Raw genomic sequence first — 15,255 nt, 5'->3', positions numbered from 1 at the left:
TCTCATCTTAAATAACATCCTGCTACCCTGAGGTCAAAGGCTCAACTAGCCTCATTGTAGACGTGGAACTGGTGAGAGGAGGGAATGAAGAACTTCAAGCACATGAATGGTACATAACACTGTACAAACAGCATTCAGCATCTTCATCAGATCAATCAAATTACATAGATACAATACCAGAACCAAGCTTTCTAGATAAATCCATAGTCAAAGCCAAGCTAACTAACAAAGTATCAGAACTAAGTTTATTGCATTAATAAAGTATCAGCACTAAGCTTACCGCACCAATACAGCAAGGGAAACAAGCTTACTACATAGACAAAGTACCAAATCGAAACCACACTAAATAGTTACAGTAGCAGATTACTACATAGATATATCACTGGAACCAAGCTTACTAAATCAATACGATACCAGAAGCTAGATTACTACAGAGATACCATAACAAAATCTGGAATACTGCGTTATTAACTTTTCTACAATTGATGGAGTAAGAGAAAAATAAATAGAATGATCTCTACATTGAAAACATCGCTGACCCATCATTACATCACAACTGACAATAATGATGATGACAATAACGTTCCTGCGTGATCCCCGAACCGGACTGTCTGACGAGGATGAACTCTGAACTCATGAAGATTGTGCGCCCGATATTCTGCATGTGTCACTTCCCCGATCAGGTCCGCCGGAGTTCACCATTATCCTCCCGGTGCATGTAAGTGCATGGCTTGTGACACAAATTTAAATGTTAAATCGCGAGCGTAGCCCGAATCCTTTGGATTGTCCGATGGCCCACCCCCGATTTTTGTTGCGTGAAAGCCGGACGATTGCGAGGTGATCCCCAAAAAGTCAGGAAACCCGACGAAAATGCGGCCGCGGAACCCTTAGTAAATAAACCCCAATGTCACTACTTAATGTGCAAAGCATGCTTAGATTGACTACATTGAGGCGGCTTCAGATATTATTTTGCCCAAGCTTAACCAAGATGGCTGCCTCCATGATCAGCAGTGAACTGAAAAAAACAATTCCAAAATTAGAAATTAAACACAGTTTAGAAAAAAGTGATACATTTGATACATCTGGCTTTAAGGGGAACCTGTCACCACAACCCCATTTTTCAACTATCACTTCCAAAAGCCCATAACATGACAATAGTATATGTGCTTTTGTCATATTTGGGAGATGTATAGATTTGCTATTAAGCATTAGAGTAATTTACCTGGCTCCCTGCTAAGCAGCCACGCTTAGTCCCAGAGGGGTGGGATTAAAATTCTGACCTATCTGCCCCTGGATCACTGCATCCCCAGTGATGTCACGGATGGCCACCGGGAACCAGGGGAGAGACACACTTGCCGCAATGAGCAGACGTCACAGAAGGCCAGCGGCTAAGAAAACCACATCTATCTCCCGGTTCCTAGCGGCCATCCATGACGTCACAGGTTAGGGAGCACAGTGGGGCACATTTACTAAGGGTGGCGCTCCTCACTTTTGTTGGACTGTGCACCGTTGTTAGGGATTACACGGTTTGCGCAGGTATTTAACAGGTGTCTGTGTTGGGAAGCGGTGGCTTCTATGTGACACAATTTAGGGTGTTTGTTGTCAGACGATCCGACTAATTCGGGCTGAGCGCGGGATTGAACTTTCAAATTGTGACGCAAGCCCAAACACTTACATGCACCAGGAAGTAGAAGGTGAACTCCGGCGGACGTGAGTGGGGCAGCGACACATGGGCAGGCTACTACTGAAAAAAAAATGGTGAATGGGTGTATTTGCGTATAGATTTACAGGGGTGGACTATACATAGGGTCAGCTCCAGGTTTCAGTGGGCCCCTTTGCAGTGAACTCATGTGGCGGCATTAAAAATTCAGTAACTAAACAGTCTCCTGATCCCTAAAATATTCCCTAGTTTTTCATACTAAGCTCTGGGCCCTGGCACTTGCCCAGGTATGCCCAGTTCTGATGCCGACCCTGGCTCTAAGCATCCCAGTGTGACACTGGTCTAGACTGATACAATTGTATTCACGACTGAGGGCAGAACCAGATACAGGTGATGGTTTACTTTTTTTTATTACAGATTTCTATAGTATAATGGGCAAAAGTAATTTGTTGTTAATATTGGATCTAAATCACAGAACATGAATCAATGTCAATAATTTACTGAGGGCAGGCGCTAATGTTTCCTTTCTCTTACACTTCAGCGTTCTTGGCTTTTTATGAAAGTTAATAAATAACAAACTTACCTGAGCAGCTACTGACCTGAAACAAAAAAAAACAAAACAGGTAGTTGTAGAGAATGTTCAAATAATGGAGATACACAGTGTTTTATGTGGTGCAGAATAGCAATCACACTATTCACAGAGCAACTGAATAAGTAGTAGCAATAAAGTCAATGAGAATCAAACACTATAACAACACATACAGGATAATAGTACTATTACTGTGCTGTTCCTTTATATAAAGGATAAGAGAAATAGTACTGTGCTGAGCCCATATATACAGTATAGGAGTAGTAGTACTGTACTATGCCCATATATATACATGATAGGAGTAGTAGTACTGTGCTGTGCCCATATATACAGTATAGGAGTTGTAGTACTGTACTATGCCCATATATATACAGGATAGGAGTAGTAGTACTGTGCCCATATATACAGGATAGGAGTAGTAGTACTGTGCTGTGCCCATATATATAGTATAGGAGTAGTAGTACAGTGCTGTGTCTATATATACGGTATAGGGGTAGTAGTACTGTGCTGTGCCCATATATATAGTATAGGAGAAGTAGTACTGTGCTGTGCCCATATATACGGTATAGGAGTAGTAGTACTGTGCTGTACCCATATATACAGGATAGGAGGAGTAGTAGTGTGCTGTGCCCATGTATACAGGATAGGAGTAGTAGTACTGTGCTTTGCCCTTACATAGAGGATAGGGGAAGTATTACTGTGCTCTGCCTATACATACAGGATAGGAGTAGTAGTACACAAGATAGGAGTAGTATTACTGTGCTGTGCCCATATATAGAGGATAGGAGTAGTAGTACTGTGCTGTGTCCATATATGCAGGATAGGAGAAGTAGTACTGTGCTGTGTCCACATATACAGGATAGGAGTAGTAGTACTCTGCTATGCCCATATATACAGGATAGGAGTAATGGTTCTGTGCATTGCCCATATACACAAGATAGGAGTAGTAGTACTGTGCTGTGTCCATATATACTGAATAATAGTAATAGTACTATGCTGAGCCCATATATACAGGATAGGAGTAATAGTGCTGTGTTACTGTGCTGTGACCAGATATGCAGGATAGGAGTAGTAGTACTGTGCTGTGACCAGATATGCAGGATAGGGGTAGTAGTACTGTGCTGTGCCCATATATACAGGATAGGAGTAGTAGTACTGTGCTGTGACCAGATATACAGGATAGGAGTAGTAGTACTGTGCTGTGACCAGATATACAGGATAGGAGTAGTAGTACTGTGCTGTGTCCATATATACTGGATAATAGTAATAGTACTATGCTGAGCCCATATATACAGGATAGGAGTAGTAGTACTGTGCTGTGACCAGATATACAGGATAGGATGATTTGCCCATAAATACAGGATAATAGTAGAATTATTGCATTATGCCCATGTAAACGAGGTGTCAGCTTTAATCCCCGGCAGTTGGTACCACCGGAGCAGCACTCAGCTCACCCTGACAACGTTTAGAGTCACTGTAAACTACACTAGCACCCTCACAATTCCTCCTCCCGATTGTGGGTAACCGGTTTAAACGCATCTGTAACCTGTAACGTGTGTGTTATTGTACGTTACCATTATTACTATGCATGTCCCCGATATCCGAATGTTGCCGTAGTCTGCAATATAATGTTGTATGTAATCCTGTGTAATTATGTAACTTGTAACATTGTGCAAGTAAGTTTCATACACCTAATGTAATGGGACATTGTATTGTAATATGTGTAGTGTATGTATGTAACCCCTATCTGTAACCGTATCAAGCCTGGACACTATGCAGGGGATCAATTAATTACCGTATCACAGTGCTGTGCCCATATATACAGGAATGACGTGTTATTGTAGGTGTGTACTGTACCCATGTATACAAGATAGAAGTAAGTGTAATGGTGTTACATCAATATAAGCAGCATAAGAGTATTAGTACTGTGCAGCGCTCATATATACAGTATGTTATAGGAATAGTAGTATTGTGCAGTGCCCATATATACAGTATGTTATAGGAATAGTAGTATTGTGCAGTGCTAATATATACAGTATGTTATATGAATAGTAGTATTGTGCAGTGCCCATATATACAGTATGTTATAGGAATAGTAGTATTGTGCAGTGCCCATATATACAGTATGTTATAGGAATAGTATTATTGTGCAGCGCTCGTATATACAGTATATTATAGGAATAGTAGTATTGTGCAGTGCTCATATATACAGTATGTTATAGGAATAGTAGTATTGTGCAGCGCTCATATATACAGTATATTATAGGAATAGTAGTATTGTGCAGTGCCCATATATACAGTATGTTATAGGAATAGTAGTATTGTGCAGTGCCCATATATACAGTATATTATAGGAATAGTAGTATTGTGCAGTGCCCATATATACAGTATATTATAGGAATAGTAGTATTGTGCAGTGCCCATATATAGAGTATGTTATAGGAATAGTAGTATTGTGCAGTGCCTATATATACAGTATATTATAGGAATAGTAGTATTGTGCAGTGCCCATATATACAGTATGTTATAGGAATAGTAGTATTGTGCAGTGCCCATATATACAGTATGTTATAGGAATAGTAGTATTGTGCAGTGCCTATATATACAGTATATTATAGGAATAGTAGTATTGTGCAGTGCTCATATATACAGTATGTTATATGAATAGTAGTATTGTGCAGCGCTCATATATACAGTATGTTATAGGAATAGTAGTATTGTGCAGTGCCCATATATACAGTATATTATAGGAATAGTAGTATTGTGAAGCGCTCATATATACAGTATATTATAGGAATAGTAGTATTGTGCAGCGCTCATATTTACAGTATGTTATAGGAATAGTAGTATTGTGCAGTGCCCATATATACAGTATATTATAGGAATAGTAGTATTGTGCAGTGCCCATATATACAGTATATTATAGGAATAGTAGTATTGTGCAGTGCCCATATATACAGTATATTATAGGAATAGTAGTATTGTGCAGTACCCATATATACAGTATGTTATAGGAATAGTAGTATTGTGCAGTGCCCATATATACAGTATATTATAGGAATAGTAGCATTGTGCAGTGCCCATATATACAGTATGTTATAGGAATAGTATTATTGTGCAGCGCTCGTATATACAGTATATTATAGGAATAGTAGTATTGTGCAGCGCTCATATATACAGTATGTTATAGGAATAGTAGTATTGTGCAGCGCTCATATATACAGTATATTATAGGAATAGTAGTATTGTGCAGCGCTCATATATACAGTATATTATAGGAATAGTAGTATTGTGCAGTGCCCATATATACAGTATGTTATAGGAATAGTAGTATTGTGCAGTGCCTATATATACAGTATATTATAGGAATAGTAGTATTGTGCAGTGCCCATATATACAGTATGTTATAGGAATAGTAGTATTGTGCAGTGCCCATATATACAGTATATTATAGGAATAGTAGTATTGTGCAGTGCCCATATATACAGTATATTATAGGAATAGTAGTATTGTGCAGTGCCCCTATATACAGTATGTTATAGGAATAGTAGTATTGTGCAGTGCCTATATATACAGTATATTATAGGAATAGTAGTATTGTGCAGTGCCCATATATACAGTATGTTATAGGAATAGTAGTATTGTGCAGTGCCCATATATACAGTATGTTATAGGAATAGTAGTATTGTGCAGTGCCCATATATACAGTATGTTATAGGAATAGTAGTATTGTGCAGTGCCCATATATACAGTATATTATAGGAATAGTAGTATTGTGCAGTACCCAAATATACAGTATGTTATAGGAATAGTAGTATTGTGCAGTGCCCATATATACAGTATGTTATAGGAATAGTAGAATTGTGCAGTGCTCATATATACAGTATGTTATAGGAATAGTAGTATTGTGCAGTGCCCATATATACAGTATATTATAGGAATAGTATTATTGTGCAGTACCCATATTTACAGTATGTTATAGGAATAGTAGTATTGTGCAGTGCCCATATATACAGTATGTTATAGGAATAGTATTATTGTGCAGTGCTCATATATACAGTATGTTATAGGAATAGTAGTATTGTGCAGTGCTCATATATACAGTATGTTATAGGAATAGTAGTATTGTGCAGTACCCATATATACAGTATGTTATAGGAATAGTAGTATTGTGCAGTGCTCATATATACAGTATGTTATAGGAATAGTAGTATTGTGCAGTGCCCATATATACAGTATGTTATAGGAATAGTAGTATTGTGCAGTGCCCATATATACTGTATATTATAGGAATAGTAGTATTGTGCAGTGCCCATATATACAGTATGTTATAGGAATAGTAGTATTGTGCAGTGCCCATATATACAGTATATTATAGGAATAGTAGTATTGTGCAGTGCCCATATATACAGTATGTTATAGGAATAGTAGTATTGTGCAGTGCCCATATATACAGTATGTTAGAGGAATAGTAGTATTGTGCAGCGCCCATATATACAGTATGTTATAGGAATAGTAGTATTGTGCAGTACCCATATATACAGTATATTATAGGAATAGTAGTATTGGGAGAAGTAGGGGAGAAGTAATCCTGTTCAGTGCCCACATATAGAGAATATTAGTAGTCGTGCTTTTTTTAAAATATTTACGTTTAATACTTACAGTATGTGTCCTGGATATGCAGATAGAGTTGTAATTGGGACTACGATGACTTATGTTGGACTAATACGTCCCTGTTTGTTATACTGTATACAAGGAATTCCCGGAAATTACATACAAGGTTCTGTAGCTTTGTTCTTAAGTTGAATTTGTATGTAAATTGGAACTGCGTATTTTATAAATGTAACCCCAGCCAAAATCTTTTTGGTTCCTGTGACAATTGGATTATCCAATTTAAGAACCAGGATTAACAATAAGGCGTCATAGCAGACGCCCGTGATAACTGTTACAGCTGATTATTGTAGCCTAGGGCTAAAGTACAGTAACTTACCAACATCCAGAGGTCCATCTGTAACTAGAGGACCGCCTGTATATCTCTTTATCACCTAATAGTGCGGCATGCAAGGTACATACCAGACATTTGAGCCTATATTTGCTCTCGTCAGTGCAAATTTTTCATAAGACTAATGGATATATATTTGTTCTTTTTAGATCACATATTACATGATCAATGGTAAAAGGAGAAGTTTATGGTAAATTTTGCTTTCAAATAAATGTCATCTTATCCAGTATCACTAGGACTGGCAAAGCAAAATTATATCTTGGACATGAGTTTCCAATGTTAATGTGAAAACTGCAGAAAACTACAGAAAACTTTTATACTGATAATTTTGTCCAGAACACATGACACATAAAATTAACTAAATCAGTGAACAGATTCTCCATCCATACTCCATTATTCAGTAAAGAGACTTACCAGGCTCCGGGTACTTACCGCTCCAAACTGTAAGGGAAGAAATAGCAGGAGACAATTCCAGAGCATCTTCCTGGGATACATTGTGAATGGAGTGACATTCATCATATACATCCTACACTCATCTCCTCTTACTGAACGTATAGCTATGTTCAGACAAGAATCAGACGATTCTCTGAGAATTCTAGAACCTTGTGAAAGGTATCTTGTTGGTCACACTTCCTCATCCATGGTATGTGATCGAGGTGCCATTGTTTAGAATACTTTGGCTGCAGAAGTTATTTGACATTTTTCTCCACCAGCAGCGGAGACATTTCGAATACTTGTGTCACGGAAAAAGAGTTATATAAAAAAAAAAGCAAAACATTGACCTGATACCTATATACGTTCTTAGAAGATGACCTGATGAGTGAGGTTAAGGTATGCAATCATTTATTAGCTGGATATATCATGAACAGGAGCCGGGTATAGCGAGTGCACAGACACGGAGCAGGAACGCCCTACATTAGCCAACTCCGTCATGGGCTGTTCGTCCCTCCACACGCCTCCGGGGGGTCCCTTGGTGGCGTTGAGGGGGAAGTAATTGAGATCATTTCAGGTCAGTTCAGATCATTTGTTAATGATAAGTCAAGGTAACTATCCGTATTAGGACCTATGTGAGATACGTTGGTAGCTAGAGAGTCATTGTTGTCACACATAGGCTTGTTCCTCACTTTGCAGGATAATCCCTATAATAAAGGGTAGGTGTCTTGGGGGTTGCATGTATGGTATAATTCCTATAGCAAGGGGTGGGTAACGATTGCCTATATATCAGTCACATTTCCCAGACGCCTCTCACAATGCCCGTACCCAGGCAGTCCCCGGGTTACATACAAGATAGGGTCTGGAGGTTTGTTCTTAAGTTGAATTTGTATGTAAGTCGAAACTGTATATTTTATAATGGAAGTTCTAGACAATTTTTTTTCTTTTGCCCCAGTGACAATTGGAGTTTCAAAATTTTGGGTGTAATTGGACCAAGAATTATCAATAAAGCTTTATTACAGACATCTTACAGCTGATCATTGCAGTCTGGGACTATAGTAAAGCATCCAGAAAGCTTCACCAGAGGTCACAGTGGGCAGAGGGGTCCGTCTGTAACTATGGGTTGTCTGTAAGTCGGGTGTCCTTAAGTAGGGGACCGCCTGTACCATACATTTATTTAGTAGTCAACTCACACACTCAGACAATAAGGGGTGGGTAGCTGAGGGATTACCTATAAATCAGTCACATTTCCCGGATGTCTCTTACACTGTTCATATTATCAGATGTACCATGTATGCATTTAGTAGTCAAACCCACACACTCAGGCAATACCAAACGAAAGGTGCGGCTAACACACTAGCCCTGATCCCCTGATGAAGCTAGAGTGTCTGGCGAAACATGTTGGGGGGCTAGTAGATTAGTGTTTTAATATCAAGTGTCTGACTAGTGTTAGCAACTATAGATAGTTTGAAGTACTGAAGACTGACCTATTCCTAAATGTGCCATGGGAACTAGGTACAACCCCGAACAGCCGGATTTGGGTATTGCCTGAGTGTGTGGGTTTGACTACTGAAAGAATACATGGTACGTCTTATAATACGGACAGTGTGAGAGACGTCTGGGATATGTGACTGATATATAGGTAATCCCTAAGCTACCCACCCCTTATTGTCTGAGTGTGTGGGTTGCCTGCTCAATAAATGTATGGTACATCCGATTTTACAGGCAGAGTAAGAGGCGTCCAGGAAATGTGACTAATATATAGGCAATCCTTAAATTACCCACCCCTTGCTATATGGATCATACCGTATAGGCAACCGCCAAGACGCCTACTCTTTATTGTAGGGATTATCCTACAGAGTGACGAACAAGCCTATGTGTGGCAACAGTGGCCTGATTGTATATTGGGTTGACATAGATTACTCACTATATAGCTACCAACGTATCTTACATAGGTCCTAATGTGGATAGTTACCTTGAATTATCATTAACTCACAGATATTAAAGGTATCAATCGCAACTTCAAAAAGTATAACACACTGAGACACCTGTAATTTTAATCCATGGTTATGCACACATGTTCAAAAAACATTAATTTTTTTTAACTGGATATGGGCCATCTCTAGCTTGCCTGTGGCATTTTATGAATAAAATATGGAGACCCTGCCGGGACTTAGGTCCATTGTTCTTGAGTATATTTTAGGTCTTGTTAGTGTAGTGTCGGAGCCCTGATAAATATCCCTCACGTTGTTTGTGCCTGTCAGCCTACATCAAGAGGGAAGTCTAAGCTTAGCCTCAAAGCAAAAATTGATGGGTTCCTCAGTGGAGTGCCCACTACAATAACATGGATTTGCTTATAAGCCATCTTATTTCACAACCGATGGGCTCATTCACTAAGAGCTGCGAGCAAACACACTTTTGTCAGACTGCTTTGGGGCTAAAACGGCTTGCACAGGTATTTAAGAAGTGTCTGCAATAGAACTGTGTTGCATGCGACCCTTTTTTGGCGCAGCTGCGCTGCCTCTATGGTACAAAAGTTAGGGGGCATACCGTCAGATTGCCCGACTGATTCGGAGGCCCAGGATTGAACTTTCAAATTGTGTTGCACACCCTATGTTTAAGATGCACCACAAAAAAGATGGTGACCTCTGTCGGACCTGAGTGGGGAAGCGACACATTCATGATTTCAGGCATACGATCCTAGTGAATAGCTGCACACTGAATCAAAGAGGGACCATGCACTCAGTGAACTCCGATGAACAGGTAAGTAAATGTGCCCCATTGTGCAGGAGAAGGACCTGCAGTGCAGGCAGTCAACACAGTAGAGTGAACATAACCAATAAAATGCTATCAGGTCGTGAGTTAGCTGCAGTTTGTGCAGCTCAGAGAGGACAACAATAACAAGTGTTACAAATCATCTCCTGGTTGGAGCTTGCCCATGCTGCCATCTTGCCATGTGGAATCAGGAGGAACTGGCAGCATCAGAAGAGTCTACAGCTCCATAGGTAGTCCTACAGCTGCCTGCTCCATCGGTAGTCCTCCTGGCTAATACAACGATGACTGCAACATCAGAAGGACTGGGAAGATTCCCTGTTGCTCCAAATTAAAGATTGGGCTGGTAGCTGGGTCTTGCTGAACCACTGAACAACAGGGGTTGTGAAACATTTTAATACATTTTGGGGTTAGTGAGGTGTTTCGAGTCCCACCTAGCGGTGAAGGGACTTGCCAGAAGCCCTATACATCTCCGAAGTTGGTGATCAGGTTCACTTCTATCTACAGCAGGGTATAAAAGGATACTAGATGGCTGGTATGACCCACCCTGCTGTGGCAGTGTTGAAGGGACAAGATACTCATCCAGTGATGCTTGATCCATTGTCACAGTTGCTGTGGCCCAGACAATGGCTTCCGTGATTGGATCTGTAGGCTCAATAGAGGTAGCTCCTGCATCGCCAAGTCCAACAAGCCATGAAAAGCTGGTTGACTTTTGTAGGGAAAGGAGCAGGGGCGGATTAAGACCATCATGAGCCCTGGGCTGTACGAATATAATAGCCCCTACAAGTCCAGAATTCACTTCCTACATATGGTTCTACAATCAGCTTCTTGGGGAATGTAGGATGAGTCCCTTCTGCTGCTTTCAGTCTGTAGCGTCATGACATTTGGAGGACCTTCAAAAGTCCGGAAATGGCTCTTGTGTACTTGTGTATTAAGAGCAAGAACAGATATATAAGGACTCCTAGAAGGCCTGGGTCCTGGGCTACATAAATTATAATCCATTACTGGACAGGAGGCTGCTGTGATAAGGGATAGGTTGGCAATTTTACATAATTATCTTTTTAGGGCGCACTCCATTGAGCTTCTGATAAGCTCATATAATGCAAGACCAGATTTAGTATTGTCAGCATTTACAGCATCATCCAGCAATATCTTTAAGGCACAGTTTCAGTTTGTTTTGCAGTTCAATCAGAATCTTAAAGGTGCTGTTGTAGTATAGTTTGCTGTTTCATCAAAATCTTAAATAGAGCTGTTGCCGTTTAATTTGCAGTTCTATCAAAATCCTAAAGGGGATGTTGCAGTATAGTTTGCATTTATAATTTTGAGAAGAATAATACCAACCTGCTGTCATCCAGTACTTCACATCTATACGTCTATGGATGGTCAAGTACTGGGTAGTTCCAGGCTCTTCCTGGCACCCCTGTTATTAGTGGGTACCAGGGTAATGGTGTTAATGTTATCCTTTTTACCAACTAGCACTAATCCTGGCCTTCAAGTTAAAATCAAACATACCATTTAAAAAAAATTATAATATATAAAGCTGAGTGTATATATCTATGTCCACTAAAGGCATCTGGACCGTCGCATTTACAATCACCAAATTGTGACACTCTGTGTGACTCGGGAAACTAGACTAGGTTTCAAACCCAAATTTCCACCCCTTGCTTTCCAAAATCCACTTATTACTTACTATATACAGGAGCCATTGTCTGTACAGTTGAGACGTGATTGGTTGCTATTTTTCCACAGGTCATTAATATGAGCTCTGAGCTGTGATTGGTTACTATAGGCAATGAGTACAAGATGCTTATGTGTGAGGTAAGATGGATAGAGACAGAGAGACAGAAAGGGAGAGTATGCGAGAGGCAGACAGGGAGAGTGAGTGATTAACAGAGAGAAAGTCAGGGAGAGTGAATGATTAACAGAGAGACAGACAGGGAGAGTGAGTAACAGAGAGACAGACACGGAGAGTGAGTGAGTGACAGAGAGACAGACACGGAGAGTGAGTGAGTGACAGAGAGACAGACACGGAAAGTGAGTGAGTGACAGACACGGAAAGTGAGTGAGTGACAGAGAGACAGACACGGAAAGTGAGTGACAGAAATAAAAACAGGGAAAGTGAGTGACAGAAATAAAAACAGGGAGAGTGAGTGACAGAAATAAAGACAGGGAGAGTAAGTGAGTGAGTGAGAGTAATACAGGCAGGGAGAGTGAGTGAGAGACAGGCAGGAAGAGTGAGAGAGACAGGCAGGAAGAGTGAGAGAGACAGGCAGGAAGAGTGAGAGAGACAGGCAGGAAGAGTGAGTGAGAGTAATACAGGCAGGAAGAGTGAGTGAGAGTAATACAGGCAGGAAGAGTGAGTGAGAGACAGGCAGGAAGAGTGAGAGAGACAGGCAGGGAGAGTGAGTGAGTCACAGAGAGACAGACAGGGAGAGTGAGTGAGTCACAGAGAGACAGACAGGGAGAGTGAGTGAGTCACAGAGAGACAGACAGGGAGAGTGAGTGAGTCACAGAGAGACAGACAGGGAGAGTGAGTGAGTCACAGAGAGACAGACACGGAAAGTGAGTGAGTCACAGAGAGACAGACACGGAAAGTGAGTGAGTGACAGAGAGACAGACACGGAAAGTGAGTGACAGAAATAAAAACAGGGAGAGTGAGTGACAGAAATAAAGACAGGGAGAGTAAGTGAGTGAGTGAGTGAGAGTAATACAGGCATGGAGAGTGAGTGAGAGACAGGCAGGAAGAGTGAGAGAGACAGGCAGGAAGAGTGAGAGAGACAGGCAGGAAGAGTGAGAGAGACAGGCAGGAAGAGTGAGAGAGACAGGCAGGAAGAGTGAGAGAGACAGGCAGGAAGAGTGAGAGAGACAGGCAGGAAGAGTGAGAGAGACAGGCAGGAAGAGTGAGAGAGACAGGCAGGAAGAGTGAGAGAGACAGGCAGGAAGAGTGAGAGAGACAGGCAGGAAGAGTGAGTGAGTGAGAATAATACAGGCAGGAAGAGTGAGTGAGTAATACAGGCAGGAAGAGTGAGTGAGAGACAGGCAGGAAGAGTGAGAGAGACAGGCAGGGAGAGTGAGTGAGTCACAGAGAGACAGACAGGGAGAGTGAGTGAGTCACAGAGAGACAGACAGGGAGAGTGAGTGAGTCACAGAGAGACAGACAGGGAGAGTGAGTGAGTCACAGAGAGACAGACAGGGAGAGTGAGTGAGTCACAGAGAGACAGACAGGGAGAGTGAGTGAGTCACAGAGAGACAGACAGGGAGAGTGAGTGAGTCACAGAGAGACAGACAGGGAGAGTGAGTGAGTCACAGAGAGACAGACAGGGAGAGTGAGTGAAAGACGGATAGAGAGAGTGAGTGACGGAGAGAGACATGCAGGGAGAGTGAGAGACAGGCAGGGAGAGGGAGTGTGAGACAGGCAGGGAGTGTGAGCGACAGGCAGGGAGTTTGAGTGAGAGACAGGAACAGAGTGAGTGAGTGACAGAGAGACAGACAGGGAGAGTGTGTGACAGAAATAAAGACAGGGAGAGTGAGTGAGTGAGAGAGAGAGATAGAGGCAGGGAGAGTGAGAGAGATAGGCAGGGAGTTTGACAGGGAGTCAGACAGGCAGAGTGAGTCACAGAGAGATGGACAGGGAGAGTGAGTGTGTAACAGAGAGACAGACAAGGGGAGTCAGTGACAGAGAGACAGGGAGAGTGAGTGAGAGAGAGGCAAGTAGAGAGAGTGAGTGAGAGACAGACATGGAGAGTGAGTGGGAAAGTGAATGAGTCACAGAGAGACAGACAGACAGGGAGAGTGAGTGACAGAGTGACAGACACGGAAAGTGAGTGATAGAAGGACAGACAGGAAAAATGAGTGATAGAAGGACAGACAGGAAAAATGAGTGATAGAAATAAAGACAGAGTAAGTGAGAGAGTAAGTGAGAGAGAGAGAGGCAGGGAGAGTCAGCTAGATAGGGAGGGAGTTTGACAGAGAGGCAGACAGGAAGAGTGAGTAACAGAGAGACAGAAAGGGAGAGTAAATGAAAGATAGATATAGAGAGTGAGTGATTGACGGAGGGAGACATGCAAGGAGAGTGAGAGACATGAAGGGAGAGTGAGTGTGAAACAAGCAGGGAGAGTGAATAAGAGGCAGGCAGGGAGTTTGAATGGAAGATAGGTAGGGAGAGTGAGTGAGAAAGAGGGAGACATACAGGAGAGTAAGTAAGTGACAGAGAGACAGACATGGAGAGTGAGTTAGAGACAGGCAGGGAGAGGGAGTGAGTAAGAGACTGGCAGGGAGAGAGATAAGAAGAGCGTTTAACAGAGAGACTGGCAGGGAGAGTTCATGACAGAGATACAGACATACAAGGAGAGTTCATGACAAAGAGACAGTCGGGGAGAGTGAGAGACACATGCAGGGAGAGTGAGTGAGGGACAGGAAGGGAGATTGAGTGAGAGAGTGAGTGAGTAACAGAAAGACAGACAGGCAGACAGGGAAAGGGAGTGACAGAGAGACAAACATGGAGTCCGTGCCCATCGGACAACCCGACGGATTAGAAAAAAGCGCGGAATTTAAAAAAGAATTTGTGACGTAAGATCAGGACTTACATGGACCGGGACGAAGAAGGTGAAGTCCGGCGGACCTCGGTGCAGCAGCGACACCTGGTGGATATCGGGCGCACGGACCTTAGTGAATTCCGGCAGACCCGAATCCTCGTCGGAGAACGCGCCGCTGGATCGTGACTGGATCGGGTAAGTAAATGTGCCCCAATATCTGATTACAATTTTCTGCACATGTATTTTTGGACATTTTATATGAATC

The 15,255-nt window shown here is 41.8% G+C and overlaps 2 protein-coding genes across 2 annotated transcripts in view; both read right to left on the bottom strand.

Annotated features, from left to right (window-relative positions):
• LOC140071338 (receptor-type tyrosine-protein phosphatase eta-like) overlaps nucleotides 1-7,784 on the bottom strand; it is a 37,281-nt gene extending 29,497 nt beyond the window's left edge. The window contains exons 1-2 of the mRNA XM_072118973.1: nucleotides 7,684-7,784; nucleotides 2,244-2,259 (exon numbers count right to left, since the gene is read on the bottom strand). Coding sequence (XP_071975074.1) covers nucleotides 2,244-2,259; nucleotides 7,684-7,776 — 109 coding nt within the window. The 5' untranslated portion in view covers nucleotides 7,777-7,784. The remainder of the gene's footprint in view (nucleotides 1-2,243; nucleotides 2,260-7,683) is intronic.
• Nucleotides 1-15,255, bottom strand: part of LOC140070278 (receptor-type tyrosine-protein phosphatase eta-like) — a 114,431-nt gene that overhangs the window by 52,285 nt on the left and 46,891 nt on the right. The gene's annotated exons all lie outside the window — the stretch shown is intronic.

This window comes from Engystomops pustulosus, chromosome 7 (genome assembly GCF_040894005.1).
Source record: "Engystomops pustulosus chromosome 7, aEngPut4.maternal, whole genome shotgun sequence".
Taxonomy (NCBI): domain Eukaryota; kingdom Metazoa; phylum Chordata; class Amphibia; order Anura; family Leptodactylidae; genus Engystomops; species Engystomops pustulosus.
This window is presented reverse-complemented; position numbering and strand designations above follow the sequence as displayed.